Source organism: Apiospora marii, assembly GCF_038362585.1.
Source record: "Apiospora marii strain CBS 49790 chromosome Unknown utg000004l_segment0_segment0, whole genome shotgun sequence".
NCBI lineage: Eukaryota > Fungi > Ascomycota > Sordariomycetes > Amphisphaeriales > Apiosporaceae > Apiospora > Apiospora marii.
In genome coordinates, this window is record NW_027117375.1 from 1,678,523 (window position 1) to 1,703,087 (window position 24,565).

At 55.4% G+C, this 24,565-nt stretch overlaps 8 protein-coding genes across 8 annotated transcripts; 2 read left to right on the plus strand and 6 right to left on the minus strand.

Moving 5' to 3' along the window:
• Nucleotides 1–2,444: 2,444 nt before the first annotated feature.
• Nucleotides 2,445–4,383, minus strand: PG985_006468 (uncharacterized protein; the record flags this gene model as incomplete). The annotated part of the gene is made up of 5 exons (XM_066826237.1): nt 2,445–3,303; nt 3,352–3,399; nt 3,453–3,596; nt 3,664–3,876; nt 3,926–4,383. The coding sequence occupies 5 exons, from the start codon at nt 4,381–4,383 to the stop codon at nt 2,445–2,447; spliced, it is 1,722 nt and encodes a 573-aa protein (XP_066685844.1).
• Nucleotides 4,384–5,096: 713 nt separating this feature from the next.
• Nucleotides 5,097–6,575, minus strand: PG985_006469 (uncharacterized protein; the record flags this gene model as incomplete). The annotated part of the gene is made up of 1 exon (XM_066826238.1): nt 5,097–6,575. The coding sequence occupies one exon, from the start codon at nt 6,573–6,575 to the stop codon at nt 5,097–5,099; it is 1,479 nt and encodes a 492-aa protein (XP_066685845.1).
• Nucleotides 6,576–7,454: 879 nt separating this feature from the next.
• Nucleotides 7,455–8,505, minus strand: PG985_006470 (glycoside hydrolase family 75 protein; the record flags this gene model as incomplete). The annotated part of the gene is made up of 3 exons (XM_066826239.1): nt 7,455–7,847; nt 7,923–8,254; nt 8,331–8,505. 3 exons carry the CDS (start codon nt 8,503–8,505, stop codon nt 7,455–7,457), a joined length of 900 nt encoding a protein of 299 aa, XP_066685846.1.
• A 1,275-nt stretch (nt 8,506–9,780) lies between these two features.
• On the minus strand, nt 9,781–12,549 carry PG985_006471 (DNA mismatch repair protein msh-2; the record flags this gene model as incomplete). Its single annotated transcript, XM_066826240.1, has 1 exon — nt 9,781–12,549. One exon carries the CDS (start codon nt 12,547–12,549, stop codon nt 9,781–9,783), a length of 2,769 nt encoding a protein of 922 aa, XP_066685847.1.
• A 483-nt stretch (nt 12,550–13,032) lies between these two features.
• PG985_006472 (tRNA (uracil-O(2)-)-methyltransferase) lies at nt 13,033–14,358 on the plus strand (the record flags this gene model as incomplete). The annotated part of the gene is made up of 1 exon (XM_066826241.1): nt 13,033–14,358. One exon carries the CDS (start codon nt 13,033–13,035, stop codon nt 14,356–14,358), a length of 1,326 nt encoding a protein of 441 aa, XP_066685848.1.
• A 156-nt stretch (nt 14,359–14,514) lies between these two features.
• On the minus strand, nt 14,515–15,051 carry PG985_006473 (uncharacterized protein; the record flags this gene model as incomplete). Its single annotated transcript, XM_066826242.1, has 1 exon — nt 14,515–15,051. The coding sequence occupies one exon, from the start codon at nt 15,049–15,051 to the stop codon at nt 14,515–14,517; it is 537 nt and encodes a 178-aa protein (XP_066685849.1).
• Nucleotides 15,052–17,460: 2,409 nt separating this feature from the next.
• Nucleotides 17,461–18,950, plus strand: PG985_006474 (glycoside hydrolase family 76 protein; the record flags this gene model as incomplete). The annotated part of the gene is made up of 3 exons (XM_066826243.1): nt 17,461–17,545; nt 17,605–17,709; nt 17,764–18,950. 3 exons carry the CDS (start codon nt 17,461–17,463, stop codon nt 18,948–18,950), a joined length of 1,377 nt encoding a protein of 458 aa, XP_066685850.1.
• Nucleotides 18,951–19,559: 609 nt separating this feature from the next.
• PG985_006475 (uncharacterized protein) lies at nt 19,560–23,394 on the minus strand (the record flags this gene model as incomplete). The annotated part of the gene is made up of 4 exons (XM_066826244.1): nt 19,560–21,328; nt 21,383–21,830; nt 21,998–23,235; nt 23,295–23,394. The coding sequence occupies 4 exons, from the start codon at nt 23,392–23,394 to the stop codon at nt 19,560–19,562; spliced, it is 3,555 nt and encodes a 1,184-aa protein (XP_066685851.1).
• Nucleotides 23,395–24,565: the final 1,171 nt, after the last annotated feature.

Genomic DNA, 24,565 nt, shown 5'->3' on the forward strand with positions numbered 1-24,565 from the left:
GTCTTTGTCTTAGAAGCCGTGCAGCCAGTTGGCGTATTGATGTACCTGCCTGCAACCGCTACCTCCTGTTTGTAGTCCTTTAGAGAAAGAAAGGAAAGGGGGAAAAAAAAAAAACCGGAAGGTTAGCCGATTATGGATTTCCATAGCTTCCACCCACATCGACGGCGCGGCGCGGGACGCGGGCAACCTTGAGCGCGCAAACCTCCCCTACGAACTGCTTAGGTTGAGTAGTAGGTTAGTCAGGCACGTTGAGGCGATGGAGTGGGTGCCTCATGACCTTAGCAGCTCATCTTGGTCAGCTCAAGGGCGTCGGTCGCACCTCGCACGCCTGAGACTCGGGAGTCGAGATGATTGATTGTATGTATTATTGTTCGCAAGGAATGCCGTCAAGAAATCTTTTAATAGAACTCCTATTTCTCCGCCAGGATGGGGTGGGCATCTATCCGCCTGCAACAACCAGGTTGGACGACTGGACGACTGGACGACCATCCACCCACTTTCTCCAGTAGCCATTTAGCCAACAAGCCTGCAGCCCGTCAAGGCCGACGACTCCCCAATCTGGCAGCATGGCGGTCAAGGGTACTATACATATGTACATGTTGAGACCTTATTCTTGCCTCTGATGCGATGCCGGATGGGCTGGCCCATGATGAGAATAACTGCGCCAGTACTCCGTACGCCGTTTCGACTCTCACTGATGACACTTGAGGAGCTCGGGCCAAATCAGTCTAGGGCATGTCATTGGAAGTGTACTGTAAAGGGGGCATCTCAAGCTCGGAGAAGCTACCCGGCGATCGACAGTTGAGGGAGGCCCCGATCTGACAGCCTATTGCTGAACGTGGGACATCCCTTCCATCCTATGTATCCTAACCCCCCAACCATGATGCAACCCCCTCCTTTTCTGTCCCTTATCTACGGTTCGCAGGCAGGGGACAACGTACCTACTCGATAGCCGTCAGCTTGTACGGGAAGCCACATCGCCGTTCTGAAGGTAAAGGCTTCATTCTGGGTGGGAATGCTAGCAAGCCATGATCGAGCCTTGGCGTCTGAGTCAAGCCACTCAGATCGTCCCTCAGAGCAATGATCGACGCCTCTTTACCGCGATAAGCAAAGACAGAAAGGACGGTGTGTCGACCGGTCTCCCGCCAACACTTTTCTCCCCCCCCCTTCTGTCCTCGTCCACCCCAAAACTTGGATGGAGGTACGAGCTATGGGCCTTTTGGTCGTCTGTGTCCCCTGCTTAGGTCGTCCAGCGCCTACCTTAGGCTACCTACCTTGACGTATTTCCCCAACATGCGCTGCTGCTAGGCCAGGCACGCGTGAATGAATTTTCAAAATCTATCGCACTTGCAAGGAAAAGAGATGAAGGCTTCTGACAAGTGCCGGCGCATCTTGGATTTCTTTTTCGTCCTCGTTTTTCCTTCTTCTCTTTTAGAATCGATGTCCATAACCCTTGAGAAGCTGAACCCAAGGCCTGCAGAACTCCACCAGGGAACAGCCTTGCCCCAGTCTTTCATTTTCGGATTAAGCTCATGATCTGGAACCAGCTGAAAACACAGAAGCAACGAAGGCGCCTGTTGATATTTGACTGCCCAGCTGAAGACAGGAGGGGCCCAACCATGAACTGAGACTCGTCAGCCGGGCTCGCTCGCATGGCCAAATGATACTCCCGTGCCCTCATTGCTGTTCATTCCTTTTACGTGGGATGGGACGACAACTCATCGTTGCCCGCCAGTCTTCCTTCAAGCCACTTGATTGTTGGCTGACTAGCGGACCACGGTGCATCCTCACCAGCACCATGTCAGTCGACGGGGAGAAATATGTATCTCAATAGCTCGACGATAAGAAAGTAAGTACCAGGTGTGCGCAATTACGGTGGTCGCTCCGGTCCAACCAGTCGGTTGCGACTGATTCGTTCGCGTCCGGCGAGACAAAACACTACACTGTTAGACCACGCCGGGCTGTTCAACCGTCGAGCCACAGGCGTGACCCGACATGTGCCGTTGGTGGAATGGGAGAATTAGCCTCCAATGTATTATTGCTATGACGAAATCATCACGTTTTTGTGCTCTGCGACGACCGGCGCACACCTCAAATGATCGTCGGATCACGCTTCCTCTGTGGCCGTTTTCGGGACTGTTTTTGTGTACCTCGCAAGCTTTCAGCGACGCCTGCTCTACGGCATAGCCTCTCCTTAGTGGGCGCCGCCGTAGTGACCTGTCAGTAGCGACTGGCACGTTCACGCAAGCACGACAAGTCCCATATAGATAACAAGGCTGTACTATTCACTCAAGAGAGCAGCTCTATAGCTGATTGACGTTGACATGCACTGCTCCTGCTGGCATGGCAAGCCTATTCTGGGGATTCTGCACCACAACACTCCGGGCTGATTTACTCCTTTAGAGTGGTAACTCACACTTTTGCCCACGCCCCCGTTCCTTAGCCTAAGCGTCGACAACCATCAGGAACGGAGCGACATCCTCCTTGCTGACCCTGCTCGGGTCTACGACGTCCGCGCCCTGCTTCAACCGGATCACCTCGATCATGACCTGATGGCGGGCCAGCTCCCCCTTGGGCGACGGGACGGTCGTGCTTTCGATGCCGCTGGGCACCACGACGTCTCGCGGGCGGTCGCACTCGGCCGGCAGCGGCCCAAACGGCAGTGCGATCTTGTCGTTCATGTAGGCCTGGGCGGCGTCGGGCGCGGCCCTGCTGGCGTCCGAGTGCCGGCAGAGGAACTGGTAGACGCCGCGCACGGCGCTCTCGAGCGAGCCCACGACCCACCCGTGGTGCGACGACGCCGCCTCGCCGATGATGATGTGCTTCCCGCTCGACTGGACGATGGACGGGTGCATGTTCCGGAACTGGCCCGGGCCGTAGAAGGCAAAGGCCCCGACCGACGAGGGGGATAGACGCAGCAGCGGATGGGCAGGTCCGTCTTGGACAGACCCCCGGCGTCGATGCCAAGCTTGTGAGTCCACCAGAGGCTCTTGAAGCGGACGCCGATCTTGCAGGACGCGCCGTAGCCCAGCGAGCGGGTCGCCTGCTTGGTGCCCCAGTTCAGGTTGAGGCGTTGGAGGCCCACCCGCTGCATGGCGCCCGAAGTGGCCGAGTTGAAGACGGCGTCGAAGCGCCGGGGCTGCTCCTCCCCTCGTCTCGTTGCCGTAGGCGGTCCCTGATGCGGGACGTAACCTTCTGCGAACCTCCCTCGATGCACCACCATCTGGCTTCGGCATCGAAATCGAGGGCTTCGAGGACGGACTCGCTGAAACCTTGGTCGTACCAACGGTTTCCATTGTAGCTCTTGTGAATGAAAGTGCGAGAGCATATGCTGGCGGCGCAGTCACTTACAAGTTCATCATCTCCAAGAACTCAATCGTGTTGTAATCGTAGTTTACCCTGTCGGTTCTGATTAGCCAGCGCATGACATCTCGCCTGGAGGTGGAACTCACACCTGAGCGAGGTACTGACGGACGCTGTAGCGATCAACCTTCATCAATACGTTCCAGAACACTCGCGGCCCAAGGACTTTGTACAGTTCGATGGAGTAGCGGATTGGAAATTCGAACAAATCGGAAGGGCTGGACTGCTCGACTCTGAATGATGGAAGATGAGCCTCACTTCGGACATATCTGGAAACTGGAACTCAGGCTTGGAACTCACAGGTAGGGAAGACCCGGGATCCTGAAGTATTCTGCCGTTGGTACTTTCTTTCCACCAGTCACGAACCGGACGTCGTTGTATAGCAACGAGGTATTCTTGCCCAAGAAATGGTACGGGGCCAGTTGGCCTGGATTGGGTGGGTTCTTCTCCCTGTTCTCCTTGCTGTCTTGGTCGTTGAACTGCATGCCGAGCTCCTCAAACAGGGCAAAGGTCCTTTGGCAGAGTCAGCGCACGTTATGCTGCTAGCGGGCTTGCTACTGACCTGTTCATGAGGCCAATGTTTGGGAATCGCATCGCTCCGACGTCGTAGTAGTCGTGAGGCCCTACCTTTGGCATCTCATTGCCTTCGTTGTCTGTCTTATCCTCGAAGTAGTAGGTATAGAGTCTGCCACCGAGTCTATCTTCGTCGTTGACCTCGAGGATCTCGTAGTCAACGTCGAGGTTATAGTTCTCCTTCAGGTAATCGAACGTCATGGCCGTGAAAAGCCCCGAGACACCCGCGCCGATGATGCCGACTCGAAACTTCTTCTCCCAGAGCACCATGGGGACTCTCTGGATAGCGAGTGTCCCGGACAGGCCAGAGCCCCCCCTCCTTTGTTTCTGGCTATGAGGGGCTACGTTAGTCGTGGTCTGGGTCTCGTTGGGTAAAGTCGACTTACCAGGACGCTGACGTTCTTCTGGAAGTCCCACACCGCTGTCCGCATCGCCAAGTATGCCCATTGCGAGTGGAACGAGTCATCCTGGAGGGGGACAGCTAATGGAACGTGGGACAGGTTGGCCATGATCATGGACATTATCATTATTGTGCCTAGCAAGATGGGCGGGCAATTACACCTGCTTGCGAAAAGTGACGATATCTCGAACATCAGTCAGTCAGTGACTATCGACGTTACACATGTGCTTGCTCTTTTCGAGGACCAAACGTCAGTCGTCCCCAATGGACACCCATCGCACTCAAGTACAGTCTCATTGGTTTTCTTCTAGGCGACGGATGTCCGGCCTGTCTCTCGCGATTCATCGATCCGGACCTACCACAGACTTCCGAGAGAACCGATTACTCACTCAAGTTATCCCGCATATGTTACCAAGCGCCGCAATGGGAGCCACATCGACCTCTTTTGAACCAGACCGTTTCACATGATCGGTAACCCCGGAAGTATTTTGCCCATGAAGGTGATGTTCTAGTCACGCATATCGGAAGGCTTTGTACGTCTGGCGTTACGCGGCGGCGGGTGATACTCGTAGGGAACGATCCGCATCTATTCAGCGACCACGTGACTGATATATAGGGGTGACTTCGGACCAATTATTGAGGTTACGATGTGTCCAACACTGCTGGCCATCACGGCAACACAACAATTGGGCATATACGTGAATTGGATTTGTATTACGGTATTGCCCCTCGAGGATATGCACCTGCCTGTCCTCGATCCCTACGAGCAGTGTCTGTCAACCCGATCACCGCCGACGAACTGCACCACCTGATACCCCTCCGCAAACAGGGCCATTGTCTCCGTGCCGGGCTGGTACTTGGGCCAAGTAACACCCCTCGCGTCATCCCGCGGGTCCTGCGAGGGGTCGTTGGCGAACGCCAGCCACAGGGCCTGCATGCCGCCGCTCACGTCCCACTCGAAGGCGGTCGAGTTGCCGCGGTACTCGTAGTGCGTACCAAAGAGCAGGGGCAGCTCCGCGCTGTGCGTGGCCCCGATCCACGGCAGCGGCGAGATGTTGCTGAAATTGCCGGCGTACTCGTAGCGGTATGTGGCCAGACCGAGCTGGGAGCCGGCTCGGCGCTGCGCCTCGGCCGACACGGGACAGCCGATGACCGCGAAGCCGTTCTCGTACTGACCGGGGGACAGGCCGCTCTCGTTGAAGGCGCCGAAGGCGGCGCCCTCGTTGGCGTTGCTGCCCGTGATCAGGGGCAGCGGGGCGATGAGGCCGCGGGCCAGGCGCTCCGTCGTGTTGGCGAAGGCCGTCACGTTGTCGGCGACGGGTGTGAAGGAGATGGCGTTGGTCGACAGGGTGTCCTCGAGCACTTTGGCGTTGACGGCCTGCATGCACGTCAGCTCGGCCTCGGGGTCCTTGCCCGGATCGCCGCCGCCTCCTCCGCAGCCGACCATGGCCGCCAGCGTGCTGAAGCCCGAGTGCGGCATCTTGAGGAGCATGGACGCCGCGCCCGAGTCGGCGATCAGGCCGCTGACGATGGGGTCCGAGTAGTGCGCGTACGCGAAGTAGCCGACGGAGCCGGCGCCCGCCGACTGGCCCCAGAGGATGATCTTGTCCGGGTCCCCTCCGAAGGCGTCGATGTTGTCGCGCGTCCACTCGACCACCATGCGCTGGTCGAGCAGGCCGACGTTGAGCATGGCCGAGTCCGCCGAGGGGTAGCCGAAGATGTTCAGGCGGTAGTTCATGACGACGACAATGTGCGACTGCGTGCGCTCGATCCACTGATCCGGGATCTTGTACAGCGAGTTGGAGCCGCCGCTCGTGAAGCCGCCGCCCGGGATGTACACGAAGACCGGTAGCTTGGAGGACGTGGGGGCCAGGGGGGCGTAGACGTTGAGGTAGAGGCAGTCCTCGGACTCGCCGCCGTTGATGAGGAACTCGCGCATATACTTGGTGTATATGCTCGTGGCGTTGCTCCTCTGCTGCATACAGGCCGGTGAGTACTTGGTGGCTTCTATCGGCCCCGCGTCCGTCTTCTTCTGGGGGCGCATGAAGCGCAGTGCTCCAACCGGCGGCTCAGCGTAGGGAACGCCGAGCCACTGCCGGACCTTGGGGGCCGTTTCGTTGACGAAGCCATCAAGCGAGCCACTGGTGGTCAAAACCGTGAGGCCATCGCCAGCTTTGGCAACAAGACCTTGAGCGCCCCGAAGAGCAGCAAGTGCCGCGATTGATGAGGTGATACGCATCGTTGACGGGATCCCGTGCGTCGGCAGCCACAAAGATAATGACAAAAGGTTGTGATTACCACTGTTGGAACTTGATAGGCGGTCATCTCAAGGCCGTTTAAGTACATCTCGCCATGAGACCAGAAGCAAGAGATGCTCCACTGATGCAAGAAGTGCGGAGGCGATCGGCCATGCCTGATCCGGGTGTGCATTTGGCGGCAGTTCCGCGTCAACATTTACCAGCTTTCTCCCCATGGATCGGCTCCACCAACATTCCACCGGAACAGGCCCCGGCTGCCGAATGGGAACAGAAAATGACATATACCATCTTCCTCGGATCAGAGGAGATTGCCGGTCTGGCTACGAGAACTCGATCGATCATGCGGGGGAATCCGTGTGGGGAAGGGTAAACACAATCCCGCCCCTGGCATATTTCTGCTGGTTGCATGACTCTCATCTGATCGTCACTTGCTAGTGTTGACCCTTCGGTAGCCATCTCCGGTTCGCGTAAGCCAACGACTTGAAATTGGTGCGTTTATCGTAGAGGTATTGTCCATGTATTGTGTTGTTTCGAGAGAGTGAGCAGACATACATTGTTCACACGCACTGAAGATCACATAGGACATGACTTCCCTGGGGATACACAACGGGCATCAATGGTTATTATGAAGTATATACATTTGAAGAAGACGAGTGAGTTGCCGCGAAGGGGGGTGGGAGGACGCGACTTCCCAGAAAAGTGGTGTGGCACTGTTACTTCGAACACTCCCCACTCTTAAACGTCGACGATCAGCCACGAAGACTTTATGCCGAGCACTTGCCGTTCTTGCAAACCCAGTCCTGGTCGCAATCGTTCTCGTTGCTACACTTGTCGCCTGTTCCAGCCAGTCAGCCAATGATTCAGGGGAGGTAAATATGAACGTGAAGCCGCTGTAGTGTCAGTAACTCACCGAGGCAATGTCCGCTCCATGAGCACGTCGGCTTGGGCTGGCCGGCCGTGGTGGTGGGGCTGCCGCCCGAACCCGAGCCGCCGAGGCGCTGGATGAGCTGGTCACCCTTGGCCTGGATGCTCTTCTCGAAGGCGTCGTAGCTGGAGGCGCCCCAGGCCGCCCCGTCGGCGCCGGGCACCGCCTCGGACCCGGGGAAGGCAATGTACAGCACGTCGGTCTCGTCGTGGCCGCTGTTGCCGTTGATCGACTTGCCGTAGCACGCCGTCGCCAGCGAGATGGACGCTTCGCCCACCATGGACTTGGACCCGTCGGTGCCGTTCTCGTCGCCCCAGACGCCGTAGATCTGCACTCACAATGTTAGTTAAAGAATCATAGAAAGATGATAGAAAGGGGAAGGCAATGGAAAATATCCACGTACCAACTTGTCGCCGCACACGACGGCCATGATGCTCAGGGGCTTGACGCCGTGCGCCTGGGGGTCGAAGCTCTTGAAGCCGCTTCTCTCGCCCGCGTTGCCGAAGACGACGTACGGGTGGATCTTGGCGTCGAGGTCCGAGATGCCCTTGTTGTAGCCGCGGACCGTGTCGGCGAACGAGGTGATGGACTGCGTGTCGTCAGACTTGCCGCAGCGCCCGTCGTCGGCGGGCCCCCCCTGCCGGCCGTCGCAGTCGATGTCCATGTCGGCCAGGGCGCCACCGGTTCCCTGGATGTAGAGGACGTTGCTGGCGCTGTCTTGGCAGTACGCGAAGTCTGTATACCGTAGTAGTCAGCTATGTTCTTGGCTATCGGGGGTGGCGGCTGGACTGGCCATCTGCCGGCTACATACTGCCTGGGCCGTTCTGCTGAGCATAGAAGCCTGATGCCAGCTTGTTGGGGCATTGGCCGCGTCCCTTCACGGTGTTGTAGAAGTTCCGAACATTGGCTGGGACGTCTCGGGCCGCGGCGAGGGGGCTGAGAGCGAGGCTGGTCGCCAGAAGTTGCAAAGTGGTTTGGGACAACATGATTACTAGATGGATGTGGTACTGGGCTTATTGGAAAGGATCTCTTGGGGCTTGTGATTTCAGGAATATCTCCCATATGACCAGGAGCCCGACACTTTATATACCATATACCATCGATGCTCTTATGTAACGCTAGGTAGCTGACGGTCCCTTCGCGGAACCCGAAGATGGACATGTAACATGCCCTTCTTGTTAGACATACCTACTTGTCCATCAAATCCGTCCTAGCCTCGTCAGGCCTCCCTGCCTCAAAGTGCACTTTTGTCTCCTATGCAGTCCTAGAACGCAGTTGTAGACCCCATGTTCCACCAAGCGTCTTGCGGTAGATGGCGACAAATAAGGGGCGATGGGGCGAGCTAGCTAAGCGGGATCCCTCCTGGCCCCCCATTCAAGAAGATCTGGCAGCGCTAAGCACCCAAGAATAGAATCCAAATTGAATCATTTTAGTCCTTAGTAAGTCAGCACGGCTGAGAGAACGATCGTCGTCGTTGTTATTGTCTGTCACTCCACTCGAATTGAAAGCCCGGCTGAAGTGCCATCCTTCCAATCCGGTAGCTTTCTGCGACTATGGCTGCCCGCCTATTCCCAATCACGCCGTCGCTGAAACTCAGCAACGTGCAGGCGGATTCGGCCTGACTAATATTGCTGACGCGCGATCCATTAGAGTCGGGGGCCTGTCTTATACCTATCGTGCGGCTGAGGTTGTTGCGCGCTGGCACTTTGTTTTTGCTGAGTAAGGTGCGTCATCACTTGTTAGCTATAGGCTAGATCTACAGCACCATACGAACTCCCGGTGGGTATACACCGCAATGGATAGCAGCAGGGCTACCTGAAGGGGAGGGAAAAGCGTTGCGAAGGCGAGTTCAATTTCCGCTGCCCGCTGGTGATGATGACCCTCTCCTTTTTTTCTATCTCCCGGTGGCCGCTAAAACGTGATGGGTATGGTTCTGTCGTAGCCTAGGGGTGTTACCCACATGGGGCGATGCAGGAGCCGAGTCCAGCGCGCCGCCGTCGAGGAACGGCTCTTTGAGGAGTACTGGATGTACCACGCCATCAATGGCATTGCACAGATGCTTGTCATGAATGTACAGATCTTGGATTAAGCAGCTAAAAGTATCAACTCGCTATACGTGCACACGGCTCTCTATACCATACATAGATACCGCCCGTTTCCCCCGACGCCATAACCCCTTAAAGTACATAACCTCCTGGGTTCCGGCAGCCGCTCGAGACCACAGGGACCTCAAAGCGTGGTCAGGAAATTCCCGTATCGTATCACAACGCTTTCACAGACTGGAAGAAGGGGTTGGCAAGCAATGCCTCGTCCGCCTTGACCAGATCTCTCAGCTTCTGCACCATGTCTTCGCGTGACATGTTGCCGCCTTCGACGTCCTTCTTCCACTTCACCAAGACTTCCTTTAGTCTGGCACTGCCTTCCTGAACTTCTTCCCTGGTGTGCCCCAGGCCATTCTGTTCGTGTTTGCCGGTGAAGTCCTCCAGCTCATCGGCCTTTCGTTTAGCCATACGGATGACCTTGTCGGGGAACCGGACAAGCTCGGCAACATGGATACCAAAGGATTGATCGCAGATGCCGGGCTCAACCTTATAGAGCAGCGTAACCTCCCGCTTGTCGGCAACAGGGCTCGAGCTGGTGCCGGATATATGCGCAGTAACGTGCAGATTTCGACACTGAGGATACTGCTCCGACAGGGCAGTCAGCTCGTGAAAGTGGGTGGCAAACATGGCGAAACAGCCGATCTCCTTGACAATGTGCTCCGATATGGCCCACGCAAGACCGAAGCCATCGTAAGTAGACGTGCCGCGACCGAGCTCATCGATGATGATCAAGGACTCTGAAGTAGCCGACTTCAGGATGTTGGCAGTCTCCAGCATTTCCGCCATGAAGGTCGACACGCCCTTGAGCTGGGAGTCGCTGGCGCCCACACGGGCCAAGATGGAGTCAAAGATGGTCAGCTCTGCTTCCGAACAGGGGACAAAGCAGCCGACCTGAGCCATGAGGGCAACGACTCCAATTTGGCGAATATACGTTGATTTACCACCCATGTTGGGGCCCGTGATGATAAGGAAAGACGATTGGTCGCGAGTCAGCTCGACGTCATTGGTAATAAACTGGACGTCGTCCTGCATTTCCATGCAGGGATGGCGAGCCTCCTTCAGGACGGTCTGTCCCTTTCCTCGAGGGTGGATCTTGGGGCGGACATAAGATGTTGGGGCGTGGACTGAGCAGTGTGCAAAAGACACGATTACATCGAGGTGTGCGAGAACGCCGGCAAGCTGCTCCAGGACGGGGCAGTATGACGCTGCGACTGTGATGACCTCGTTGACCAGGCTGCTCTGAGTTCTGTTATAATTCTGAGAAAGCTGGTCAAATTCCCGACGCAGCGCTTGAAGTTTAGTGGTCGTGAAGTAGACACCGTTCTTCTGTGTGGAGCACTCTTTGTATTTCGAGTTGTTGCGGATGCATCCTGCCTCCGTCCTGGTAAGTCTCATGCACCATCCGTGTACTTTGTGATTCTCGAGGAAGATCTTCTTGTTCTCCTCTTGGTTGAGATCGTCGGATGCACTTCGGAACTCGCGGTCCATATCCGACCTAATCTTGTCCAATCGCTTGCGGATCATGCGCAAGCCGTCGTCGAATTCGGACTTGATAATAAATTCGTGGTTATCAAGGGCATCAAGATCGACGGTTGTCTCGACCATCTCGGCGAGCTTTCCGAGACTATCGGAAGCATGGCGGAGTTTCTTGGTGTAGGCTTCGTCGAGAGGGTCCTTGTATTGCTCATCCATCACGGCCTCCAAGGTTCCCAGGAAGCCAGGCAGACGGATGACCACTTGGTACGCCCGGACAACATCTTCCAGGTTCGCCTTATTGCGCTGGAAGCGTTTCGCCAACCGGTATAAGTCGGGAATCGATTTCAAGTGTTCCTCTTGCATTGTCTGGCGCAGTTCTGTGTCATTCGCAAAGGCCTCGACGAGCTGCAGTCGCTTCTCGATCTCGTCTCTGTTCATGAGTGGTTGCTTGAGCCATTGGGCTAACAGCCGGCTGCCTACCGGTGTCCGGCAATGGTTCAGTAAACCGAAAACGCTCATGGTTTTGGCGCCATCTCGGGCACCGGGCATGAGGTTGAGGGCTTTGAGAGCTGCAGCATCAAGTTTCATGAAATGTGAAAGATCGTGCTGGTATAGCTGGTATTGGCCGAAGTTGGAGGGATCTTGCAACACGCTGAGATATTTGATCAGCGCGGCGGAAGATCCCATAGCAAGCTTCAACTCCGTCTGCGGAAGTAGCGTGGTGGAACGCTCATCCTTCAGCAGCCTGGAAAGATCTTGCTCGATATCTTTGGTCCCGAAGTCGCCAGCTGGTCGCTCGGCGATGGCAACTCCGCAGTTGTCGATGATTTGACGTAGTTTGGCCAGTTCTGGATCTTTGTCCTTCTCAGCTTTGTCGATTTGTATGAGACACTCCTTGACGCCAAGCTGGATCAGGAGAGCCTCGAAATTGGAGTACAAGTCGTTGTCCAGGAACTCGCTCACGCCAAGCTCTCGCACACTGGCATCAGCGAAACAGACTCCTACACTCCGTGCTTCCGAGGCCTTGGCCGTGATCTTGACGGCCATTATCATGGGCGCTGACTCGAAGCCACCAAGTTCGTCCTCTACATCTTGTAGGTTACCTGGAGAGGCCTGCTTCACAATCTTCCAGTTCATCCGACCGTTGGGGCTGGCGTAGATCTCGATTCGTTTGCCTAATTTGAACAGGGCTTCTCGTAGGAATTGTCGGAAGACGGTAATGGTCATGGTGACCGAGGGAAGGCCGCTGGCATCGTTGCGGCCAAGCTGCCTGACGACAGAGGTGGTCTTGTAGACGGTTCGGGCTAAGAAGTTGGCATCATCGCCATGGGCTGTGTACCAGTCTCCTCGGTCGAAGATACGGACTGTATCATTGCCCACTGCAGGCAAAGACTTGAAGTAACGGATAAAACCGACCTCGTCGTCAAGTTTCAACTCAGGGCGACTGGACATGTTGACGGGCGTATATCGAGATCAACAACTACCATGTGGCTGGGCGAGTCTCTTCAGACCATTCGTAAAGTACAATGCAGGGCGCTGGTTTAAGATGGAAAGCAGTCGTCCATGTACTTTGGGGTGGCCGTTTCAGTGAAGATGAATCAAGTGGCCTATATTTTTGGAGCTTGTCGCGTAAAGAAAGCGGCAGCATGCGATGAGCGCGTAAAGTGGAAGTCGCGTCACAAGCCAATTAATTGGACTTTACTTACGCAGGGACGCGACGCGCTGACTGACTGGGGTACGGCAGATAGACTTGGACCTATTCCCCGCTAGACATGCCCTGTGCACTGTGCCGACCGCCCAATTTTCAGGCAGGTCGGTTGCTAGGCGAAATTCTGCCACAGCTGCAATTGAGGCTGTTCAACCCCACCAAAAGTTCTCTCGTCAACTTTGCAGTTTCTCACCCAAAAGGAGTCAATCTCAATCGCTTGCGCAAACATGGATGCCTCCATGACAGACGGCGGCCTCGAAACGGTTGCCGCAGAGAAGTCGGAGATTATATCACGGGAGGAGAATGACAAGAATCCCGAAATCCAGACAATGGCCGCCAGCGGCGCAACAACTACTGATGCTCCGTCAGAAGGTCCGCGCGGGGTGAAGCGGGCGGCTGAAGGCGACCCTGACGAGTCCGTTGACGGCGACGACGCAGAAGGCGCCGACCAAAGGGATGAGGTCCGAATCACAACCGAATCCACGCAAACACCACCCACCAAGAACCAGCTGAAGAAACTCAGGCGCCTGCAAAAATGGGAGGAGGGCAGAGAAGAGCGTGCGGAAAAGCGCAGAGAAAAACGGAAGAACAGGCAAGAGCGCAAGAAGCTGGAGCGCGATGCCGAGATTGAGCAAGCCAACAAAGAGGGGAGGAAGCCCTTGCTGAAGACGCGAGAGCGAGAACGAAACCCGCAGAAGCAGACAAAAGTACCCGTCTCCGTCATCATCGACTGTGACTACGAGCAGTACATGCAGGAGAACGAGATGACATCACTGGCCAACCAAATCACAAGGTGCTACTCGGACAACAGGACAGCCTATTTCCCGGTGCATCTGGCTGTTAGCTCATATGGCGGTTCTCTGAAACAACGACATGAGGAGGTTCTGAAAAACCAACAGACGAGGTGGAAGGAGATACAGTTTCTTGAGGATGATTTCATCGGAGTTGCTCAGCAAGCGAAGCAGACCATGGCTGGCCCGGAAGGCGGGAAACTAGTGGACACGCTCAAGGGGGGTGATGGCAAAGACTTCATCTCCTGGGAAGACCCTACCGCGACTTCCACTACCCAGCTAGCGAAGAGGAAGAAGGGCGCAGAGCCTGAGCCTGAGCCAGAATCGGACGATGTCGATAAGTCGATCGTCTATCTGACGGCCGACTCACCCTACACACTGGATCGTATTGAGCCCAACACCTCTTATGTGGTAGGTGGCATCATCGATAGGAACAGGCACAAAGGACTGTGCTACAAGGTTGCCCGTGAACGCAAAGTAAGGACGGCCAAGCTGCCCATTGGTGAGTTCATGGTGCTGCTAGACAGGCACGTATTGGCCACCAACCACGTAGTTGAGATCATGCTGCGTTGGCTTGAGACGGGTGATTGGGGCGAGGCCTTGATGCAGGTTATACCTCCTCGCAAGGGGGCCCACCTGAAGTTGGCAGAGGATGGGGCAACTCCCTCTGAGGATGGGGCCAGGGGCGATGACGAGGAAGCAGATCATGAAAATGCCAACACTGAGGACGGCACAGTTGCTTCAAATACACTGCAGCAATAAATTTGAAGGCATCGTCGCCTCATTGATACACTATGCTGCTGCGGTTTTGCCAAGTACCATTGTATACACATCTACGTGCTGTGCTGCCCGATTACCTGTGAAAATGGCTAAATATGTCGCTCAGGGGGTGCTCCCCAGATGGCCAACACAACATCATCAGGACTTTGCCTGCTGCTTCTCCCACTCCTTCTGCTCCGCTAGGAACTCGACCTTACGCCGCTGGTAGCCCTCGTGGGCGCGGCACCGTTCCCAGACCTCCCGGAAGACCAGGCTGGCGGCCGCCTTCTCGCGCTGTTCCGGGCTCATCTGGGCCTCGTCGGTGCTCCGGGGCAGCTCGTCGCGCGTGCCCTTCCGGTACTTGCGCCCGCCGGCGTGGTTGGCGTAGCGCTTGGCGCGCGTCATGCCCATCTGGATGAACTTGCGCGCCATGTCCATGCCCACGAAGTCGGCCTCGTCGTCGCGCCCGAACTGCTCGAACCGCGCCCACAGGTCGGCCGCGCTGCGCCGTGCCACCGCGACGGTCCGGAACCGCCATAGGGGCAACAGCGACGACTTATACGGTTCGAAGGTCAGAACGCCCTGCTCCCCGCGGCCGATGCGGTAGCTCATGCGGTGCGCGTGGGGCGTGGTCTTGATGAGGGGGAGGGTTGGCGAGGGTGGTGGTGTCGTCTTCGGGGACTTCGGAGAGGGCATCGTTTATTAGCTTAGATCAAGAGGTCAGTTCGTCTTGGCGCATGTTTGTTTTGACTGTTCTGGAGTGTTTGCGTCTTTACGCAGGTATTGTCGAAATGTTGATGACAACCAGTTCAGTATAGTATCAAAGGTTCTAGTTGTTGTGATGGGAACACGACCGAGAACTTGTATGATGTCATTCGGGGATTAGTTTCGAGCCTCTGGACAACTGACCGATTTGCGTCCCGCGTGCCTAGGCGCAAGATGCCCTTCGAGCGTGAAAGAAGAAGAGATTGTAAGACAACATCTGCGCGTCGCTTAGTGATTGACATCGCGAATTTGCTTCTGAACATGTAAGATCTCCATGGTCGCAACATGAATGCGGGCGGGCTGGTATCTGCGCACTTTGGCACAAATCGGCCGAATATGCCTTGGCTCCTTGGCTAGAAAATCTAGGGGCTACCCATATTGTGACACCGCAGTCCCCAAATTATGAGATGTAGTTCGTGGATTTCGTCGCAGTGTGCAACCGTCATCAAATTCCGAAGCTGCTTGCCGCTTCAGAATGATCCTGCGTCACTCCCAGCTACCAGATACTTATGGAATCACCTCGGGATAATGCAAAGAAAAGAGGCTACCCAAACTGGTGGTTGATGTTTCGACTCTGATCAATGAACGAACAAACCGCATCATCATAATCTCGATCCAACTATGATGATTGTTCGGGTTATTACATGATATCTGATACCAATCTGACACTCTGCACCCTTCAAGTTCGAAGAGGTCCTCATAGGCCACTTTCACCATGTGTGTGCCGTAGGGCAGAGAACCAGACCATGAGGTCGCGAACAAGGGACGTTGCCCCCACTCAACTTACAGGGCTCAGGCTCCGCCCGTAGATCCTACCCGTTAGCCCAGCTCTTGGCAGGCACAAGAACATGGATCCATCCAGCGGCTTCCGTCATGGCGGTACGGTTTGGAAATGGACCAAAGCTGGACTTCGACCGTCGAGCATTCTATTCTAGTCGGCCAAGCTGGGGGGGAAGAAGTTCACGATAATAGGAATGTGGGATTGGATTGTTTCGAAAAAAACGATTTCCCACGGACTCCAAAACCCCCTTTTCCCTCGCATTGGAGTGGTGGGAGCCCCGAAAGTTCGAATCCGACATGACGTAGCTAGTCCACAAGAGATTTTAATCACGTTACGAATCTTGACCAGAGGCCCAGCAAAAACTACCATCATGACCATCGGTCCGAACCCACGTCCCACTCCGAAAGCCCACTGCATGCGCACATCAAATTTGCCTGGACGGGCTGCTTGCTGCAGGTTCTGGCTAGGCAAAGACGTGCAAGCTTGTTGGTTAGTCGTCGCCAAGCACAGCCCCAAAAGCTTGTTCGTGTCTCCCCGGATCAAAATGGATATCCGCCAGCACGCCAGAGCAACCAGAGCGCCTCACAAAACAGCACGCCCTGCGAAATGCACGAACCATGACCGTTTTAGCTCGAGGCATTACTTCGGATATCAGCCGGCCTGTTAGTCGTGACGATTAAATGAAGATGTGCCAAGGGATAAAACGCCCTTTGTGCTGGCCGAATTGTGTGTGACGCAGCTGGCAGCGGCCGAAGAGGAAGGGGTGACCAGGAGAGTGACTGCTTCGAGCCATCAGCCCCGGGCTTGCGTAACCCTTTGCCTGGGATTGCGCTTCCTGGGCTAGCCGGCTGCATGAGCACTAACACACCATCATTTATTCCCACTAGCCAGCACAAGGCCATGGAGTAGATGTAGGAAATACTTCAATGTTGATGGTATTCGACGTTCGAGGGTTCTTGGCAGCACGAAGTAGGTATGCAGTATGTGTATGATGACCTCGAGCCTTGAACAATGATCAGGGAGTGGCAGTGATTGACCTCCTTCCTGTTTTCCTGCAGGTGCTGTTTCTGTTTTGCGGGACTGTCAACACACCTTGCCGGGATGCTCGCCGATACACGGCGGGTACAATAGTGGAGGCGGGACCGGGACTATGCCAGTCACTGGCAGTACGTGTGTAGATGCCAATATCGACAGTACTTTCAATGATTTGATGCAAGCGATGGACGGCCAGCCATTACGAGTCGGGGGGCCCGCCAGCTCCACTGTCTTGGGAACTTGGCCATGCATCCTACGACTTGAATAGAAAGAAACAACGCCTCGAAACATTTCCTCTCCAAGTCAGGTCTTCTGGTCAGGTCATATCTTTGCCGGTCTGGTCACTTACTCTGCCTGTCGCTCGTTCATCACTCGTCCAACAACCTATCCATTCCTTTTCTCTACTCCCTCACACCACGACGCCCGCCTCGACCCGTTCGATCTACGGTGCATTCTCTTCTAACTCTGTACTTTACTGCAACTATATATACCCTTACACCAAGCAGTATTACACATTATATATAATGCGGTTTTTATCCTGGGCGGCAAGCGCTACAGCCTTGCTTGGAAGTGTGACCTCTGCTCTCGATGTCGACTGGGGCAGTGATGGTATGCGCTTTCTTCCCAAAATTATAACCTGCATCTTTGGCTGATCTGATATTATACAGATTCCGTCAAGTCTGCGGCCAGCCAAGTAGCATATGGCATGGTGAAGTACTACTCGGGTAACAACACTGGCGATGTTGCTGGAAACTTGCCAGACCCATACTACTGTAAGTCCAATTTCTGGTCTAGTTAGCCACTGCTCAGGCTGACTCGGGATACAGGGTGGGAGGCAGGAGCCATGTTTGGGGCCTTGATCGATTATTGGGTGTATACGGGCGACGATACGTACAACAAGATCACGTACCAGGCCATGTTGCACCAGGCGGGCGACGACCACGACTACATGCCCGAGAATCAGACGCGGAGTCTGGGCAACGACGACCAAGGGTTCTGGGCCATGGCCGCCATGACCGCCGCCGAGGCTAACTTCGAGAACCCGCCCGACGGCGAGCCCGGCTGGCTCGCACTGACCCAGGCCGTCTTTAACGAGTACGTGTCGCGCTGGGACACCAAGGACTGCGGCGGCGGCCTGCGCTGGCAGATTTGGACCTTCAACAACGGCTACAACTACAAGAACTCCATCTCCAACGGCTGCTTCTTCAACATCGCCGCCCGCCTCTACCGCTTCACCGGCGACCAGAAGTACGCCGACTGGGCCGAGAAGATCTTCAAGTGGGAGCAGGACGTCAAATTCATTGACTCGGACTACACGGTGCGCGACGGCGCCGGCTACGGCGACGGCGAGAACTGCAAAGAGGTCAACGGCGCCCTCTTCTCGTACAACGCGGGCATCTTCCTGGTGGGCGCGGCGCACATGTATAACATCACCGAGGACGGCGCGTGGAAGGACCGGGCGACGGGCCTGGCCAAGTTCACGGCCAAGACCTTCTTCAAGGACGGCGTCATGTACGAGATCGCCTGCGAGCCCCAGGGCACCTGCAACACGGACCAGCAGGCATTCAAGGGACACCTGTCGCGCTGGATGGCCACGACGGCCCAGCTGGTGCCCGAGACCCACGACACGCTGGCGCCGCTGCTCACCTCCTCGGCCAAGGCCGCCGTGCAGCAGTGCGCCGGCACCAGCAGCGACTTCAAGGGCCCCGCCGGCCAGGCCTGCGGCTTCAGCTGGCTCAAGGGCCCCACCTACGACGGCAACGCCGGCGTCGGCGAGCAGATGAACGCCCTGTCCGTCATCTACTCCACCCTCGTCGACAAGGCGCCCGCCCCCTTCACCTCCAAGACGGGCGGTTCCTCCAAGGGCGACCCCGACGCCGGCTCCAAGGACAGCGGCAAGATCGCGCGGCCCAGGGACATGACGGCGGGCGACCGGGCCGGGGCGGGCATCTTGACGACGCTGATCCTGGCGGGCTTGCTGGGCGGCATGTTCCTGGTGACGTCGGAAGGCTAGACTTCGCTTTGAAGCGCGGCGGCGCGGATTTCGTACCACATATTATGATGATCGATTATTTATTTGCGTTTAGGCAGCGGGTTCAAATGACCGGAGTTTGGGTGTTGCGGCAATAGCTTATGGCCAAATGGCTAGCTACGGTATCTACTGGGACTTGATAGGCTTTTGACAATTGAAATTTTCTGAATGCCATCGCCTAGGTTTTACTTTATTATTGGTGTTGATGCCGGGCGATTTACCATCGGGGTTTACTTTTACTGTTTCCACGACACCACTGGCACTGTTAGGTATTCGAACGAACCCCAATGTTCACAGGATCAGTCATCCTTGCTTGATTGACTATCTAGCAAATGCAAATCGATCTCTCGTCCTTTATGCAGCACGTCTTAGAAACTGCTGCGATTTGTATAGACATACATTACTCATGCAAAAAAGCCCAGAAACACTTCTCTCTCGCTCTCTCGCACTTAGCAGTTATGGGCAAGCAGCCTCCGAAAATGCAGAATCCACTCCAAGAAGGGAACTACTCGTTGCCCAGGTCTTTTCCCAGAAGCTCAACCGACTCCTGTAAAGCTACTCCGTCTTCGGGGAATCCGGCAGGGCGGTTTCTCAAAGCACCTGATAAGGCGCAGGCTCATCCACCTCCATCGAATCAGGCTTGTGCGGCTCAGGCTGCTCCTTGATGGTGATGAGCGAGGCAGGCTCGATGCCCTCGATGGTCTCCATCTCAATGACGTGGCCGGGCGCATCTGGAACATCGTTCGAGTCGTCGGGAACAACAGCACGCTGGGGGACGTCCACCATCTCGTCTCTCATATCCTCGCGGACATATGCCAGGTAGTAGGGGTCGCCGCCCGCATTGAGCTCGTCAAGCACGGCCTGAGAGTCGCGGGAGTCCTCGGTGACGATGCTGTCGTTGTACTTGAGCCATACATTCTTCTTGAAGTCTCGAATCCAGACCCAGTAGTGTCCAGCGGTGACGCCACCGCCGTGGCAAATGACGGCGTGCAAGAGGTACTTTTCGTTCCTAAAGCCATTGAACAGCTGGCTCAATTCGGCCTCGAGGTTCTTACGTTCTTCTGCATCACTTTTGTCTTGATCTTGCACGGTGCTGGCCAACTCTTGAGCAAGTTCGCAGGAAAGCCCGGAGGCCTGGCCTTGCGGAGATCTCTTGCGTACGGTGTGGGGGGTTCCGTGTGCCTTGCGCTTAAGAGACTCCAGATCCGGTTCCGTCTTGGACGGGGCGAATTTCACTAGGTCATCCCAATCGAGTGAATACGGGTCAATCCAAGTGATCTCGTCCTCCGAATTCTGAGGAAGTTGAACATCCGTAGCAGCATTCGTCTTACTGAGAGACGACTCCTCTTTGGGGCTACCTCTGATCTGAGCCAAGCGCATTTTGATCAAAGCCGCTTGTCTGCGGCGCTCTGCCAATGCTGTGTTGGGATCGGCCTCCATGTAACGGTCCATGTACAGGACGTCCTCGATCAGCACGGAATTTCTATTCTTCGTGCTGCCAGTCCGCTGGATACAGATATGAAGGATCGGGGGCAGACTCTGGTAGACGGTGCTACGGGCTAGGGTGGCATTGACGAAACTGATTTGCGTGGCCTCGTCCAAGGCTTCGTAAATCGTTCTCTTGACGCCCTCTGTGCTGTGGGGGAAGGCACTGAGCCAACGATCTGGGATGACTTCTTTGCTCTCCGTCTCCGCCCCTGTTGCCTCGTCCTTTCGATGCGAATAGTTGACGAACATGGGGAAGAAAGTCCTGGTGATCTTGTCTGATTGCAGGTCAGGCCGCCCCGGAACCGGGCCGTCCGACTGAATCGAGCGCATCAGGTGTTCCAGAACGTTGCCGACAATTTCACCAACGTCGTTCTGGTTTGTGCCCTTTCTATCCGACTGTTCCAAGCGCTCCGATATGATTTGGTACTTTTCCTCATATGAGGTCTCTTCAATCGAATTCAGGTCATCCGGCTTTATCTCAACATGAGACACTTTGGGAGACTCTTCGCCTCCAGAGGCTGCCTTCCTCGCCTTGTCATCTGCCTCGCTAGGCACGTTGATCTCCACATAGGAGCCCATAGATGTAGCCTCGCTATCATTGACGAGGGTCTGAGAACTCATCGAGCTGGGGACATCGTTGGTATCAACCAGTGGCTCAACTGTGACATTGATCATATCGACATCCTGCTGAGTCTCGGTCGGTGCTGCTGGCGAGGGGCGGGCCGGCAGAGGAGGGGGCTCCGTCTGTTGCTTGGGGGCGAGGAGAGCATTTGCCGATTTGAGTGCAGTATTGGCCAGCTTTTGGGAAGGTTGTGCCGATACTTCTTTCGTTGTCTGGAGATCAACAAAAAGCTGCGCAAGACTTTCCATGACTGTTCGCATCGATTAGTAACGAACATCTACCCGATTATTGACAAGAAACTCACACTGTCGCGCGACGATGGCTTCGTCGAGGCTAAAGGACTCCCCCGTACCTCCAATCCGACGTGCGCCAACAGATTCGGGGGTGAGCTCAAGTCTATCCTGATCGTGGTGGAGAACCACATCGCGGATAGGCTTCACATTGTACAGGTATTGTAGCAAACTGTTCAAGTAACAAGTGTTGCCAATGTTGTGAAGACCTGGCGGGGTGTTCTTGTAGCTCGCACCCTGATCGGCTGGCTGCGTTGCTTCCAGGCCAGGCATGCCGTACCACTGCTGTGCTTCAGCACTTGTGTAGCTTTGAAAGACGCCAGCCAGCGACTCTAGCTCCCGGGCTTCTTGCTCGCCTGCAGAATCGCCGTTGCCGCGTTTGTAGTTGGCAAGGATCTGGAGAGCTTCGATGGCCTTTGCAGCCTTTTCGGTCTTTGCTGGGTCCTTCGCTAGTGCCGCAGCCTGAGAACGTCAGTGATGTGTCCAACTGGATAGGCAGCAAATACTCATGGTGTCTGAGGGGTGAGGTGCCAACGTTGCCCAAGCTTGGCCGTTTGCACAACTTCCTTCCGTTTAGTCCATCCGGGCTGTGGTGGGGTAGGTTCGTGGAATCACCCGGGCTGACTTACCAGGTTGTTGACGAAGCCCTGAATCAACTCGGCCGGATAGTTCAGCTCGACACCGAGTAGCTCGGCGGCGTCCTTTGGACCCATTTCGTGCGACTTTGTGGAATCCAGGGCCGCCTGGTGCAATGATTCTTTCTCAACTAGCTGCGTGAGAGAGAAGAAGCATGTGCCGTCCCACGACCGATTGGCGATGATGGATTTGGCTGCTGTCCAGAACTCGTCCGCGCGAGACGGGCACTTGTCGCCTAGGAGGATGGCGACCCCCACGAATAACGTGGCTGTGTAGTCTGTCCAGCAGCCAAGTAGGTCGAAGTCCTTGTCGTCTTCCTTACGGTGACCTATCGGTATCTGGACGTGCTCATAATCGGTTCGGATTCTTGCTGCGAGGCTTTTCCAAGCTTGCTGCAATGGCGGGCCCTCGAGTGGTATATTTCGACGCTGGAGGAGAGCTCTCAGTTCAGCAGCCGAGTCCTCCCACTTGGCACGCAGCGTATCGAAGCAAGTCAAGGTTGTTGTCCTATCCATCCCCGGAAAGAGCCAGGACTCCTCAAATTCCCCAGTCACCTCATTCTTCTCACTGGTTTCTTTGAATCCAAGACTTCGGAACAACGGGTCAAAGTCACTGCCAAAGCAGGCCATGAACTTCTTGTTGCGTTTTCGAATGCGCCTCTGCCCCTCCGATGTCTGCAGGCCATCTCGCACGTATTTGAGGAAAATGTCTATGGCGTTGTCGCCGAATCCATTCGCGGTGTCGTGGAACCTCTCTGGGTCTTCCCGCCGTGCCGCTGCAAGATTCCGCCTGGCTCGATTTTGGTCTTGGAAGTTATCAATGTCCAAATTGGACAGCACGGGATTCAGCGCAACAACGTCGACGCTACAGTAGCACCCATCAACCACGCAGACGAATTTGATTTCGCCAACTGCGAATGCGTGTTTGTGCTGGTTCTCCTGTCTCAAGTCATTGCGATCTTTGCGCTGATGGAGGACGAAGACGTGGATTCCATCTTTGTGAAGACTGGCGAAGTCCGCCTCACTTGACCGCTCGTTTCTGTACGTGACATGGAAGTGCTTTCGACAGTTGGCACACACACAAGAGGTGATGGAAATATCCAAGGATGAGGCGACATCTCCGCATTGCTCGGAAACAAGGAAGAGCTCATGGACGTCATCACCAACGCCGTTGCAGCCGACGAGCAATGATCCAGCTGTAAGGTCGCGTAACAGGCGGGGCGACGTATAGGCTTCGACCAGCGGTTGTCAGTACTACATCGAGTTGATGAGGCGAGACCCGTCAACTTACCTCGCACATGTGCTTCGCGCTTCTCATTCAGCAATGCAAGGGCGTTGTCCCTGACCACAACTGTATTCTCCTTGCCTTGGGGGCCATCAAGATCCGCCATGGCTGGTATATTCTGGTCAAACGCTCTCAGTTTTGATCTAAAAGGGCAGCATCAGCAAGTTGCGCTGGTTGGGGTGGGATGAGGGCCGAAAAATGGTCTTTGGGTTCGGTCAATGCCAAGCACTCAAGTTGACAGAGGGCAAGAAGAAAACGGGAAACGTTGATGAGGAAACAAATTTGGAAAGCCACCGATGGAAAGGGACCGGAACTCCGGGCAGTACGGTACGGCCCCGAAATGTGGTGGATGGAAGATGTACGGGACCCTTCCTGTTCCAAGTACTTTCTTGTACATATGAAAGTGAGAAGGGGAAAAATACTGACCTTCCCTGGGCTCAAAGGTTGGTGCTTGCCAACAGACCTCGTTGTTAATCCAATACGGAGCAGCAGGGAGTGCGGCTGTGCGGCTGAAAGGTACTGTTCAGGACTGCCCCGAGGGAAGAAGAAAACGTTTCCGGCTTCTTGGGGGGGGGGGGATATTGAACGGAAGGATGGAGAATTTAGAATGAAATGGTTGTGGTGGTGAGAAGAAGCCTGACAATAGCACTGCTACAGGGCCGGAAGCGAAATATTGAGGCCTAAATTATCGAGGGGTTGTTTCCGGGGGGCGACGTCAAGGTTGAGGCTCTGACAAAAAGGAACCCCTCGGCACTGCTCCGCTCCGTCGACACACTTAATCTGGCCACCACTTAGATGAACGGTTCTTCTGGGGAAAAGGCAGGATGTGTCAGTCTCGGCCCGTTTGTTCGTTAAAGACGACAGGTGATGATGCATTGAGGTATAGAGATGTTTTGCATGGCCATGTTCGAATGAGTAGAGGATCGCACACTCGGCGACGACATACCCCAAAGCCGTGAACCTGGCAGTCAAGGTAAACGTGGGGGAAAACGGCAAATACCAACATTGAGCTGCTGTTACCAAAGGGATGCTCTTGTATAAGGGGTACTGAAGCGAGAATATCCAGTCTGGCTAGTGTGCATGATTATCCCATGGTTATCTCCTGAGCCCATGGAACCCCTGAGGTACCTCGCATATAATGAGCTCGACCCATTATACTAGCACATACGGCATGACAGCACGGCTTGAAGCATCCTGGCTCGGCACACCCATACTTATGAAGCCTCTCCCAGTATAAGACAGCTGCTCAGTATTCCATCAAGTGGTGCTTCGGCCTC